This window comes from Phaseolus vulgaris, chromosome 9 (genome assembly GCF_051622355.1).
Source record: "Phaseolus vulgaris cultivar YP4 chromosome 9, ASM5162235v1, whole genome shotgun sequence".
In the NCBI taxonomy this organism is placed as follows: Eukaryota; Viridiplantae; Streptophyta; class Magnoliopsida; order Fabales; family Fabaceae; genus Phaseolus; species Phaseolus vulgaris.
Genome location: NC_143506.1, coordinates 36,321,482 through 36,335,344, shown reverse-complemented (window position 1 = coordinate 36,335,344; position 13,863 = coordinate 36,321,482). Strand labels below are relative to the sequence as shown.

Sequence of the window (13,863 nt, the reverse complement as noted above, 5' to 3'; positions counted from 1 at the left end):
TCTGCTAGCAACCACCCATTTAGGCCATGGATCACCAGACACGGAAGGAACCTTCACTTTTACTGTCTTTGAATCAGTAGGCCTCTAAATTTCCACTCAGTCAAATCTTGTTCTGCTACTTTGCTCCTCTGACTCATGTCTCTACTCTCCAAAATCAACAAAAAGAATTTTTTTTCTTAATTGATCTTTACATTAATTATTCTGTTTATTTCAGTCCAATTAATGTATTTATTAAAAGACTGAGGTTATTTTTAAAAAAAAGTATATTTATTATTGTTGTTATTATTTAATGTGAATGAACCTTAAATTGAATTCATTGGGTATTTGGCAACTCAACCTTTTAATGAACACATTACAAGACACTACCTTAAACACAACAGAGTTGTATATAGGTTCTTTAAACCTAAAATACCTCAAAAACCAAACAGTTGTATAAGGTCATATTTATGTGTGTGATATATATATTATAATTGGATCTTAAATAAAATTCTAAGTCTTATACTCCATCTAAATACCAGTTCAAAAGACAAAATAGAGAAAAGACAAAAAATAGTTATATGATGTGACATGAAAGGAAAAGTAATATGCATTAATGAAGTGTTAAAACATGTTCACAAATCGTTAGTGCAAGCACTCCAAGGGAGAAAAAGGTTACTATTAACTCAATAGAAGCAGCTATGATGAAGTTTTAGTTAAAATGCTTGGAATTGGAGGAACATTACGACAAAAATCAAGCATACACCTGGTCTTACATTTATAATGGAATATACATTAGTCCTTGCAAATGTTTATAAGGATGTAAAAAACGTATTCGGCATTTCAGCTACCAAGTTCTGCATTATATCTATATCCACATTGTAAGCATAAAACTTCTACTTTTGGTGTATGAAAAAAAATGTCATTTACATAGAATGAAACCTTAATAGCACTTATTAAGACTAAGTATACTATCTAACTAATTATATACAAGTTCTGCAGCAAGCCTATGCGGGTGGAATTTTTCGTTACAATGTAGGGAGAAAATTTTAACTCATACATAATATAGAGAAATTATACAACAATGAACTTGCGTTCAAGCTTGGTAAATATTCCCAAATAGCTCTATTCCTTTTGGAAAAAAGAGAGAACAAGATCTGTATGCACAGAGAAGAGCTGTGTATCCACGAAAAGCTGTTTAGCACAAGACAACAAAGGAGAAATCTGCATTAGTAGTGAACTGATAATAATACTCAAAAACATTAAACATCTGCAAATATAGAATAGAAATGTGTTGAACAAATTACATGAATATGATAAACATGCCAAAAGTATTTAAGCATGCTGACAAATAAGTACTCTAACAGAACATTTAACCCATGTGTACTTATAAAAATTATTGCTCATTATACACATTCACTGTGGATGCAGTTGAGAACTCAACCATCACGTGTTAACTTGACTTTTGAACAAGTCAATCCCTCAATCAAGAACTAGATCGAATCCAGGTGACAACTAGCTATCCTCCACAGCCATATGTTTCAAGCGTACAAGACACTCAACAGCCACATGGTAAAGGTTCCACATGAATCTCAAGATTTTAGTGAAACCCTTCAACACCCTGGCTTGGCCTGATGCCAATAGATAGAAGCTTGTCATTGGCTGTAGATATATTAGATATCCCAATAACAGCTTCAATAGTTGAAATAAATAGACCACGCCTAAAATATCAAGCATCACAATGATTCTCAAGCACTAACACAATTTAGCTAGAAAAACTACACCATGAAACTATGTTTGAATCATATTCACATAAATATAACTTTCGGAATTGGACTTGAGTAATTGAAAATCAAATACATTTTGGGAGTCAGTTCCAGTCATTTAAAACCAGAAAGTAAATAAAGATAACTTTTTACATAATTAGCATAAGTCATGATGTAAAGTTCATGAGCCAAACCTTCATGAAAGGCCTATCGCGATAAGGAAATGAGTCGATGAAACTCTCCTTCAAAAGCAAGGATACCTGAACGTACAAACATTCATATCTTCAAATCATGAGCTAAAATCTGTCATTTGCAATGCAAGTTAATATTTGCAAACAATGACACGCATATGAATTAGAATTATTCAATTTACATGGTCTTGTGATGATTGTTATTTTAATTCTGCTTATTGAACATAAGAATATGATCATTCTACATCTCAATGCTAGCAACTTGAGCAAAAGCTAGTATGAATTTTCTGGAAGAGACAAAGAAAACATAAGTACAGACAAACAAATTAAACTTATCTAGCTTGTGTGCCATATCACTGAACTCAAAATTATAGTCAATAAAGAATTGTCAGTAAAAGGTAATGTAGTTGTATGGGGATTATTAAAAGATTACCCTCTAAAGAATTATGGCGCTTGTTTTGTTGGAGGACAAACTATAAAGTAGAACCAATAAATTTTAAGATGTACTTTTACAACCCTACCCTTCCATACCCAAATCAATTGAGCATTAAGAACTAACCACTATATAACAGGGTCCAAGTGTATTTGATTAAATCCTTATTTTCAAAGGTGAGAGAGACACTAGAGACAATTGGAGAAAATATGTAGATAACACATAAAAATGTAATTCTGTTTGTTGTTAAGAAAAAACACGGACCTTATCATCATTGGATTGTACATTGGTTATTGTATGCGAACGAATATTATGGCAAAGCGAATCCAAATAAGACCTTAACACTGATAAGAATCCCTTGGCAGCTTCTACCTGTTGGAAAAACAACACAAGATTATGTAACATTATGTTGACATGGCTGTTGAACGTGATATAGAAATATGAATAATTGATTCGTTTAAAATGTTAAACTTTTTACAATATGAATAACTGATTGTTGACAATATGACATTATAAACCTATCATAAACTACTTGTATTTTTAAAAAAAATCGATAAAATTGAGTTATTAGGTAAATGAATAACCAATTTATTAAAATGGGTATTAAATACTTGAAAGAAAAAAAAAAGCAAGAGAAAGGAACAGAGAACATAAGGGAGCGTAATACATAAGGAGGAAGTGTTAAATAAGAGATACGCACCTGCACTTCTGTGCATTCATATACTGGCCTTCTCATACCCAAGTAACTTTCTCCCACAAGAGTCGCATGATAAGGGCGTAAAGAAGCCATTAACTCTTTCTGCCTTGGCAATTGAGGTATTGTTGATGACTTCACCTATAGTGAAAAAACAGCATTTTTTGTAAGAGATCATGTGTATCCTGCTATAACTTGAAAATAAAGTATGATAGAAGTTAGAATACAATATAAAAAGAAAATACTAGAGAAGCCCTGACCCAATCATTTTCAGGGCAATATTCAAGGAAATCTGCACTCACATAAACCTACTATATATCATCCAAACACATTACTTTTTTTATCTTGTTATTATAGTGTTACTCTGTTGCCTTAGTTTACTCATTGTACAAAAGAATTGTGATAACTCTTTACTTTTGACAACTGTAGATTCTAACTAACTCAGTTAGTTAGGGTGCAATATATTAACACCCTTTGTATAACTAATTCGGTGGGGTCGATTATACTTTGAGTAGAAGTTGCGCTGACCAATTCAGTTGGGTTGCATGAACAATCTGAGCACTTTCTTCCCAAATAAAAAAAAAAACTGAATTTGATAAAAGATAGTTTCAAAGGAACACAAAATAAGAAAACATAAATGTATGTTGCAAGCAAATGATAATAATCGAACAGTATGAATTCAACAATGCATAGTAATGTTTCATTCATTTTCAACCAAGAATTTTGCAAGATAATAGGAGGGAAGTAGCCATGCATACTATTTCTTAACAAATACAATACAGCATTGTTTTCGGGGAAGGGGATGGAAACTATGCCTTATGGCATTGGAGAATTGCAAATGAAAAAAACAGCAGACCTGATTCCTGTTGACGTCGACCAGGATAACATTATTAGTTAACTTTGACTGAACTTCACTGGTCTTGTTTTTGATACCAACCTAGAGTATCAAATTTGTGGCAAGTCAGTTATGACATATGATACCATCAATATAAAAGGCCACAACAGAAAACAGTAGAAACAAAATTTAAAACTATATACCACAATAATCACTCTAATTTTAATGTTCCAATTTATAGAAGATATTATTAAATGGATTTCACAAGCTCCAACACACTATATTCAATATCATTATCTATGGAAATAAATCAGGTATTAAACTTGATAGTAAAGCAAGATCAGAATACTCACTATGTAAGGGACAGGAGCGTCCAGAAACTCAAGCATGTCATTTGGTAGAACCTAGAGAGTATGCTCTTATCAAATACTAAAGTGGAGAAGTGGTACTAAAAACTACGAAAATCCATATTGATTTTTAATCTGAAAGGAGAGGAACCAAACCGGCATTAGCAAGCTTTGCCATTGGTAGGGCCGGATTAGTGAAATAACTGATAAAACTGATGCAGATAGGATTCCCTGACCATAAAAGAATCAAATTGTTTCCATTAAGGATTAATATAAAATATCAACTATTCAAGTGAATTAAAGTCTCTAAATCAGCCAATCCAAGATTGGGTCAAAACCACAATATAGCTAACCATATTCATTGTAGATGTACTTGATTTTATAAACATTAGATATGCGCACATTAGCAAGATCCAAAAATAATTAATATAACTTCTGATGCTGTCTGTTGTACATTACATAATACAAGTAGCAAAATAGCTGATCATTAATGCATGAGCAGATCAGCAAGGCCAAAATGGGCACATCAAAATTCAAACTCAAATATTCCTAAAAGAGCAAGGGCAACTTAAGTACAAATATAATTACTACTGTTTAGTAAAGGAATAACAATAAATCTGAGAGAAAAAAGCATATATAAGTATCCAACCAATGGCTCAGATAACATTAGCATCAATATAAAATTAAATAGAGAAAATAAATAATATTCACAATATCATTACTGACTTAATTTGAGCGACAAGACATACCAAATTAGAACAGACAAAAACTATTTGCTTCTCCAGTAGAGCTCCTGCAAAGAATGTTAACACCTGCAGAATAGACATAAAACCATTCAAACCAACATGTAGCTGTAAAGTCCTCGACAAAACATTATGAAACTGCTACACACATATCAATACATTTGAACTCCAGGGCTCAATGGATCAGCAATATTTTAATGTCATATGGGCTTAATTCTTATTTAATCACGTGTCCTTCAACTCTTTACAGCTATGTTATTTTATTAGCATGTATATATCCCAATTTTTGCAATTGTTTTCCTTTCCTATAAATCAGTTGTAATACACGTAACATCTGCTTTCTAAAGTTGCTGAATAATTATGAAAATGGCACCAAAGTCAAATCAGTTTTTTACTACAAATGTTGAGATATTTGGTATAAGAACATATATTTAATCACAAGGTAAAACAGAACTTACATTTTCAAGTCTCAAGGTACCACACATGCACCCTACAGCCCATGTAGATAATGCAGTTGCCTCCTCCTCAGCCAGAAGAGAATTATGAGTCTGAGAAGAACAAACAAAAAATGAAGTATTTTCATGGGGATATGACCATCAAACACAATACATCACTAACCTAACTTACCTCTGCTAATTCCAGACCTGTACTGAAAGATTTCAAATCAACAGTTGAACCAGCAAGATGTAGAATTGCCTCATCTGGTCTGTGATACTCTAAGGGATGCAGGTGCTCCAAAGGATGAAACCTAAGTGATTTGCCCCTTGCAGGACAACTTAAGCAATAATACTCACTTACAATCTGTAATAATCCACAGTTGTTTGCCTGGGAATAGATAAAAATAACATAGCTATAAATATCAATATACACAATCCAGAAAATAACAGTACAAAACGCATTTTAAATTACAAACCTTAGCCCACTCAAGAATACCATTTAGGTCATTCAAATCCTCCTGGCCAGAGAATGAAGCATCTTCTGTCTCAGTATCATCAGCATCACTCCTGAAATTTCTTTCATCACAAGGAGAACCCTGAAAACTGCACGAGGCAGATGCTTAAGATGTATCATTTATAAGAAATGAACAGATCATAACTAAAATGTCCTTCACAGGGTGAACCTTGAAAACAGCATAAAACAGACATGTTTTATATAACCATTTGGAAGAGGCAACAAAAATATAATATACCACAGCGTATTCACACTAAAACATAACTGCATTAATACATCAGGATTAGCTTGGATAAGTAAAGATAATTTATTAGAAAGAAGTGTGCAAACAAAAAAAAAGGAATAAGCAATTTTATGTGCATTCTGCAAAAAGAAACCACAGCAGATACAGAGTTAAAAACACAACAGGTAGGTACTGTGAGTCATTAAATGACTGATATTCCTCATCAACTCATTCCACATGCCATACACGAGAATACACCACAGAACATAATAGTAAAGAACACTATTTTTTTATTGGCGTAATGAGCACTACTGAGTCAAAAATCAAACATATCTGCTTTCAAATGACGTCAAGGAATAAACAAAAAACATAATTATTTGAACCTGTAGAGAACCAAGTACATCAGACTACTCATACAGAAGATTTTATTATTAGCACTCTCAGATCCGACCACAAAACAAAACACATATATGACATCAGTCAAAGCACAGTGAACACCATTACATATGTTGAGTTCACATAAAAACAGACTAAATGCACAGAACCATGACAGTCTTAAAATACCTGCAGGAAGATTCAGAGCTTTCATACTGGCAATACCGCAAGAGTGGAAGAATAGCATTGGGTAAACGCCTATCTTCTGACTGTTTATTTGTTACAAAAGCATCTCCATACAAATCATTATCGTCAGCATTTGTAGGGCCAGATTCTTCATTAACAGTTTTTCTATCATTTTCAGGATCACAAGGCTCATCATTGACTCTATCATTAAATATATGCAGCTCCCCGTTAACTATTTGTTTATTGGGATAATTACTATCATCCTCAATGATTTCTGGTGAGGAATTTCTTAGGCTTGACTGAGAAATCGTTGGACTGTCATCGTGTCTATCTTCTAATCTATCATTCACCAACATGCACTCTGAATCTTCACCAAAATTTTCTTCCTCACAGCTACCTTCGACATATTCTAAATTTAAATCTCCAATGTTTTTAGTCAACCGATCTAGTCGTTCTTGCATGAAGATGCTACAAAGATATCAGCACATTTAGTCGTACAAAAACCATAAAAGTGTAGCATATATATTGTCAGGCTAGATTGCAAAGAATTCTAACATTCTATGAATCACACAATAAATTTGAGCATATGCTAAGACCAAATTTATGTCAAGTTAAAAGTTTCTTCACCAATAAAAAATAGTAAAGTTTACTCTTCTATGCCAAGACCAAATTTATGTCACAACAAACTACATCTTAGTGCCAACGAAGATTGAACCATTTCCAATTACTTTCAGCCAATATGTTATTTACTTCAATTAATATCATCTGGTCATAAATAAAACATGGTTTCTTTTCCTCTAACTTACATTGGGTGTGATGTGTTTGCCCAAGTACATGACTTCCTCACTATTATTAAACATTGCTTTGCTTATTTTATGTCCTTTTCAGCCAAGTTGATTAATTTAAGGAACGCAGATATTTATTTTATCTGTCCATTTGAAACTGAAAAATGTTCATAATAGTAAATATACTAATATTCAAGCAATCCCAGTGACAAGTCAATTACCATAAACATACAAAATACTAGCACTTAAGATCAATACCGCACATTAATCATATAAATCATCACCAGATCACTAGTTACTTGACACACTTCGGTGCATAAAAGACACAACATAGCCCAGTTAATACTAACATAACTGTTCTTCCAAAAATTTATACAATAAATGACATGTCAAACACCATCAACCTACCTGTTCAATACACCAAAGTGCAATTCAAAGAATGGGAGCCTTGAGAGAATGCAGTAACATCTTTGTGTAGTCAATATATGGCGTTCACGTTTCAAAGGAGAATAACTCGACTGTTTATCAGAAACCAGGGAGAGCAATCCAGAGGGTTTTTGCACTAACTCTTCAACTAAGACACAGCACCCATAAAGAGTTGAATTATCAGCACCCTGTGGCATTAAAAGATGCCCAAAAGAAAGTAGCGTTCTTAGTACAGAAATGAGTATAATATAGAAAACAAAAACATTAAGTAAAGCCATTAAGTATTCAAACTTAAGGATCATCTAAACAAAATACCAGTCAATAGGTCCTTAAGACATGGTTTACATGGTATGTGAATTTGGAAATAAAAGGAAGTTTGAAGGTATGTAGAAAATCACAAGGATGACAAAAATGTTTTCCTTGAGAACACAAAAGGGAAATTTGATATAATATATATATATAGCACAGGAAACTAGAAGCCATTTCAAAGCTTAAATGCGAGTATATGAGCCTTTGATGCCTTAGAAGAGGTAAACCTCAAAGGTTACAAACGTAGACCCAGGGAAAATTAAGGTCCAAAAACAACAAAAAAGGAATCCAAACTAACACTGGCCAGCTATAAACCTGTTGAAATAGTGAAAAGGAATTATTGATTAAAATATATGCAATTTAGGAACAAGCTACTACTTAAGTGGTTACTCAATAACCACTCTATGGATATTGCCAGACAACTGAGTGGTTCCGTAATCATCCAGTAACTCCTTTTCAATCATTTTTCCAAACAACATTTGCTAAGAATAATTTAGAAAGATGCATTGGACTAGTGAATAAAATGAAAAGACAGATGAATTAGCACATTCCATTGTGACATATATAATTCCAAAATACATTTCTGAAAGTTTCCAAAATATACAATCCAATTTTCATCCTTAGAATATATTGATGTAAGGAAGCAAGAGAGAACATTAGTATAAAAAAAATATGAGAAAGATGAAACAATGTAACAATTTGACCTCTTATGTTACCTGTAGCCTAAATACAAAAGACAGATCCCTTTGTTTAAGGTGTTCCTGCAAAAATCAATATACAAACACAGGTGAGCTTCAGTGTTTAAAAACTTGAACACTCTCCAACTTCATCATACAAGTTGGTCATCTTATATACTGATTGCGTGTTGATTATGAAGTTGGGAAGACTCAAACATAGATTGAACTCAATGACAGTAGAGATATGGATTGGAGTGAAAGTGCATTGGATCGCATGACAACAATAAAACAAACATGCTAGGAGTCTGTGTATGTACAATGAAGTTGCACAAGCAAAGTAACCAGATTGACAAATAGATATATCATTTCAGACTTTTTGTTACTAATTTAATATAATATTAACAAAGAAAATTTGCATGATGCATAATATTAGTGAAAGCAAAATATTTCATAAATACCTGCCCAAAAAGAATTTCATTCAATTCACTCATGGAAGGTGTTCTCTCGACAGCATTAACCTGAAATCAGATCCAGGAAAAAAGCAAAACCTAAGTATAAGCTCCACATTAGTTACTGAAATGAAAATAAATAAATCTAACTCACTGCAGATACTTCAACTAAAATTAGTTATTCAGATAACTGATGCAAAAAATTAAATACAAATCTGATTCATCAAGATGCTTTTTTATTACTAATGTATATTGTGGGTACCTAATCTAATTAGGTTTTTATTTGATAAAACGCTGTTCTCTTTGATGTATTTGGAAGAGCTTATTTACAGCTTATTTTTTACTTATGATATAAGTACTTACAGAAGCTTTTGAGAGAGCTTATGCAAATGGCTTATGATAGTTTCATAAACTGTTTTCAACATTTTCCAATAAATTCGGCAGGATAGCTTATGATAAAAACTTACAACTTTATAAAAGTAGTTTGAGCTTATTTCCCCTTTGATTATAAACAAAAGGAAGAGACATGTGGTTTTCTCCATAATATCAAATTGGGATGGGGGAATATCTTTCAAAAAGCTACAATTTTTTCCTGATACTTTTTACCGTCAAAATAATTCCCAATGCTAGAAGTAATCTGTTCTTAATATTTATCTGAAAATAATATTGATAATAGTGGTGGTGAAGATGTTGATAGCAACAATAATGGCATAAAACGGGTAAGGGAAATTAGAAGTTCGTAGTGCATACACCTAACCTCCAAGCCTCCAGGGAAGCAGAAAGAGAGAAGATCCTTGTCTTTAAGAGGCAGCTGTTTTTCTGGAGGGTAAACAAATAAGACCTGGAAAGAAAATGAACATACAGTTTTCATTATACCAATACATCTGAACACAAAATTAATATTCAGAACAGCAGCCAATGAAAGCTGTAGTGGACACAGCAATGTTGGAAAAAAAACAGTGATAGGACAAGAGGCAGTGAGAATAACTAGCACAGTTATAGTAGTGGTAATTAAATTTATGCATCAAATGATCAAACCTGAGGTTCAAGACTAGGCTCCACACGGGATTGATTCTGATAACCAAGAGCACTTCTTAATTTACCAGGGCCTTCAGACTTTCTTAAGAAATATTGCCTTTGCAGTGCCTGAATATCACAATTAGGATGAAGTCCAACAACCACCATGCTTTCAAACAGCTTTGTTGGCTCCTTCAATGACCTATGGTCCTGTCAAATATGAGGGAGTCTATCAGAGTCTGAGAACAATTATATTCCCAGGACAAATTAGTATGAATTCGTGTGCCGAGTCAAAAAGAAGGCACAAATCTAAAAACGCTGATAATGACATTTAGCAAGAAGAAACACATGTAGATATGATGGTTTAAGGTGAAAGGGGAAGCAGCTGAATGTTCAAGTAACTCGTGCTTGGGCCAAACTGCTAAACGAAGAACAAAGGGGGAAAACATCTAAAACCAAGGACCAAAAATCCAACAGTATCCACCAACTTAAATTTTCGTATAGTTTACGCTAGAAAGAGTGCAACAAACACCTAGTTCTGACTTCTAATGATTCAATAAGAAGAATTTAGTTTTACCATGTACTGTAACTGAAAGTTTGCAGCCCATTGACGCTTCTGAGTTGTCAGGATTTCCGGATTGTAATTATTATATTTAACTTCAGGAGGGCGAGAAAATCCTTTTAACATTTTTGTAACTTGATACTGCAGTTTTTGAAGTTGATTGCCACCTTGATCATTTTTTGATGAATATATAACAGATGGCCTTGGAGAATTCACAGCAGCAGCAACAGCTCTAGCCACATCCTCTGTTGTCTGCATAATAATTGAAGCACCCCATCTGGGACTACCAGACACTTCCTCCTTTGACATTCCAGTCATTTGCTCCTTCAGAACATACATACCAGTGATTTTGATAAGTAAACCTTGCTTAGAAACAAGATTAATTCCAAGAAAGTATCACTCAAAATAAAGCTACAAACAAATCTCAAAACCATTAAAAATGTGAATGCCTGAATATCATGCAAGCCAACATAAAATAGTGACAGCTATGAACAAATATACCACCAAGTCGCCAAAAACTGAGTCTTGATGTGTGCAGAAAACAAGAATTTTCAAGAAAACTTATTCGTTAAACATGGCACCACACCTAAAAATAGGTGATAGTGAGCTCTTCAAAAGTGCGATCAGAAAACTATAGTAATAACGAAAATCCAACGATGAACCCGGCAAAAACTTGGTCGTCCACAGTAACATCATCTCATATAAAAATAAAACAAACCCCCAAAACAAAATGTTTCCACATAGAACTTGCCTTCAACAAACAGCCTTAAGTATTACAAAAAACCCATTTTAGCACTCCATTCATAGCTCCTTGAAAGCTACACCAGTAACCATCCCATGTTTCATATTTACTGTCTTTTACACAAACTGAAAAACACACGAGGGTGAACACCCGATACACAAATTTAATGACATACATAAAAAAAATACATTTAATCTGATTCAAGATCCCCAAAGAAGAAAAATAATGAAAAAGGAAAATAAAAAATAAAACAGACCAAGGTTGAAGATGAAAAAAGTCGATTAAATTGAAAAGATTGAACACATACACAACAACTGAAATCAGAAAACCCACAAAAGCAAAACCCAAAAAAAAAGAAACTTACCACGAAATAGCGTAATAAAAGAAACAATAGAAAAGAGAGGGGGTTGAGGCAGAGATAAAGGCTTTGAACAAAAAGTGGGGCAAGGGAAGGGATTAAGGGTGGAGAGGGAGAGAGAGAAAAAAGTGATATTTAAGATTAATTAATTGATCAACTTCTTCAGGTAGTTTTTTTCTCTGGGTCTGGGAGGAAAATATTAAAGAAAAATTGATTGTGTTAGAAGGTGAAATGGTCCATGCAATGCCAAGCAAAGAAGAAGGAAAAAAGGTTGGCGATAGTAATTAGGGTAATAAATTGAATGTGGGAGTGGGAGTAGTAGAAACTTCGTAGGCGTCGAAACGAAACGAGAAACGACGAAACGACAATTGTGATGTTCACACAGAGAGTGTTGTAGTTTAGGACCAACAACGTGGAACGTTGCTTTTTCTCTGTTTTTGTTTGGATCGTTGATTCGTTTGGATGTTGCGTCTTTCTGCTTCTCACCCTGCACTTCCACATTCTCCTCTCTTCTTCTTCTTTTGTTTTTCACTTCATATAATAATAACATTTTTCTTTATTTATTTTGTAGTATAATTTCACCTTTTTATTTACTTTAAAATATATGTAATAATTGTATCTTTTATAGTTATTTAATGAGGGAAATTTTGATTGTGTTTTTATTATACATTATGGTCCACATTCCTAGCCATATAATAGCAATTTATAGTTTCTGTAATAAGATAATGATTTAGGTCCTGTTTCGGATAAACTCATTAAGAAAAAAATATTTTTAGAAACTAAAATTAAATTATATACGAAGTTATTCATGACTTATTAATAAACTAAAAAAAAATGTTTTGGCTACATAGAGAAAAAAAAAATCTTATTTTCATTTTTATAAATGTTACAAAAAAAATGATCAAAATAGTGTTACACTGTATGCATATTTGTAAAATTGGTTTTCAAGTAAAGTGAGTTATTTTAGATACTTTAATTTTAAAAGTTATTTCACTTTATGATAACTTTTGAATGTGAATTTTCGCTTTAAAAGTTAATGAGAATTATAGATTCCTTAGAATTAATACTTTAAATGATTAAAAATTTTGGTGAAAAATATTCTTAAAAGTATTTATATAAGGTTTTAAAAATCAAAAGACAATGTGCTGTTATTTTTTTTATATCAAAATCTTTATTTTTTTTACCGTATTAAATGATTTAATAAAAATAATACAGTATTATTTTTAGTAAATTTTATTTACTTTAAAAAATTGGTTACGCTTCTATCTCACAAAATATTTTTTCAAAAATTGGCTAAAATCAAATTAATGTAAGAAAAAAATATAATTAATTTTTTTTATATTGACATCATAAAAAAATTGTTTATCTTATATTTCATTGTATTTTTTTTCTTAGAAAGAGAGTTAGGTTAGAAAAGAACGAAACAGAATAATATTGTGTTTATCTTTTGATGAGGTCCAATGCTTTTATTTATTTCTTCATTATCAATAATGTGATTATGATTGTTATTATTATTATCATCACCACAACCAAATTAGTATGGTTATTGTTCTCGTAATCGTTATTATAGTCATAATTAATTTATAAGAAGGTCGAGTATAATATGATACTTCAAAATGTTAACTATATTCATCATCTATTAAAATATATGTATTTATAATTGTCATGTAAATCATCATAATTAAATTAATAAAATATTCATTAAACTTATATTTGGTATTTAAAGTGTAACACATAATAAAATCCTATTATTTTTAAAATATTTTTTATCTTTTATTAATATATTATAAAATTTGATAAAATATTTAAAATGTAAAA

The 13,863-nt window shown here is 32.1% G+C and overlaps 1 protein-coding gene across 7 annotated transcripts; it reads right to left on the bottom strand.

The window, feature by feature from the left end:
* Positions 1-855: 855 nt before the first annotated feature.
* Positions 856-12,574, bottom strand: LOC137820271 (DENN (AEX-3) domain-containing protein). Of its 7 annotated transcripts, none has more exons than XM_068624251.1 (19): positions 12,052-12,574; positions 10,961-11,269; positions 10,405-10,593; positions 10,124-10,207; positions 9,376-9,435; positions 8,957-9,001; positions 7,914-8,119; positions 6,724-7,188; positions 5,899-6,025; positions 5,613-5,810; positions 5,444-5,533; positions 4,992-5,054; positions 4,399-4,473; positions 4,249-4,299; positions 3,917-3,997; positions 3,067-3,201; positions 2,631-2,738; positions 1,937-2,002; positions 856-1,170 (listed from the first exon to the last, which is right to left on the bottom strand). In XM_068624251.1, the coding sequence occupies exons 2-19, from the start codon at positions 11,261-11,263 to the stop codon at positions 1,102-1,104; spliced, it is 2,415 nt and encodes an 804-aa protein (XP_068480352.1). In that variant the 5' UTR covers positions 11,264-11,269; positions 12,052-12,574; the 3' UTR covers positions 856-1,101. The 7 variants fall into 7 exon arrangements, 5 of the variants coding, with proteins under 5 accessions (XP_068480352.1, XP_090151099.1, XP_068480354.1 ...); XM_090294973.1 differs by having other exon boundaries at positions 10,117-10,207; positions 12,052-12,559; XM_068624253.1 differs by having other exon boundaries at positions 11,697-12,054.
* Positions 12,575-13,863: the final 1,289 nt, after the last annotated feature.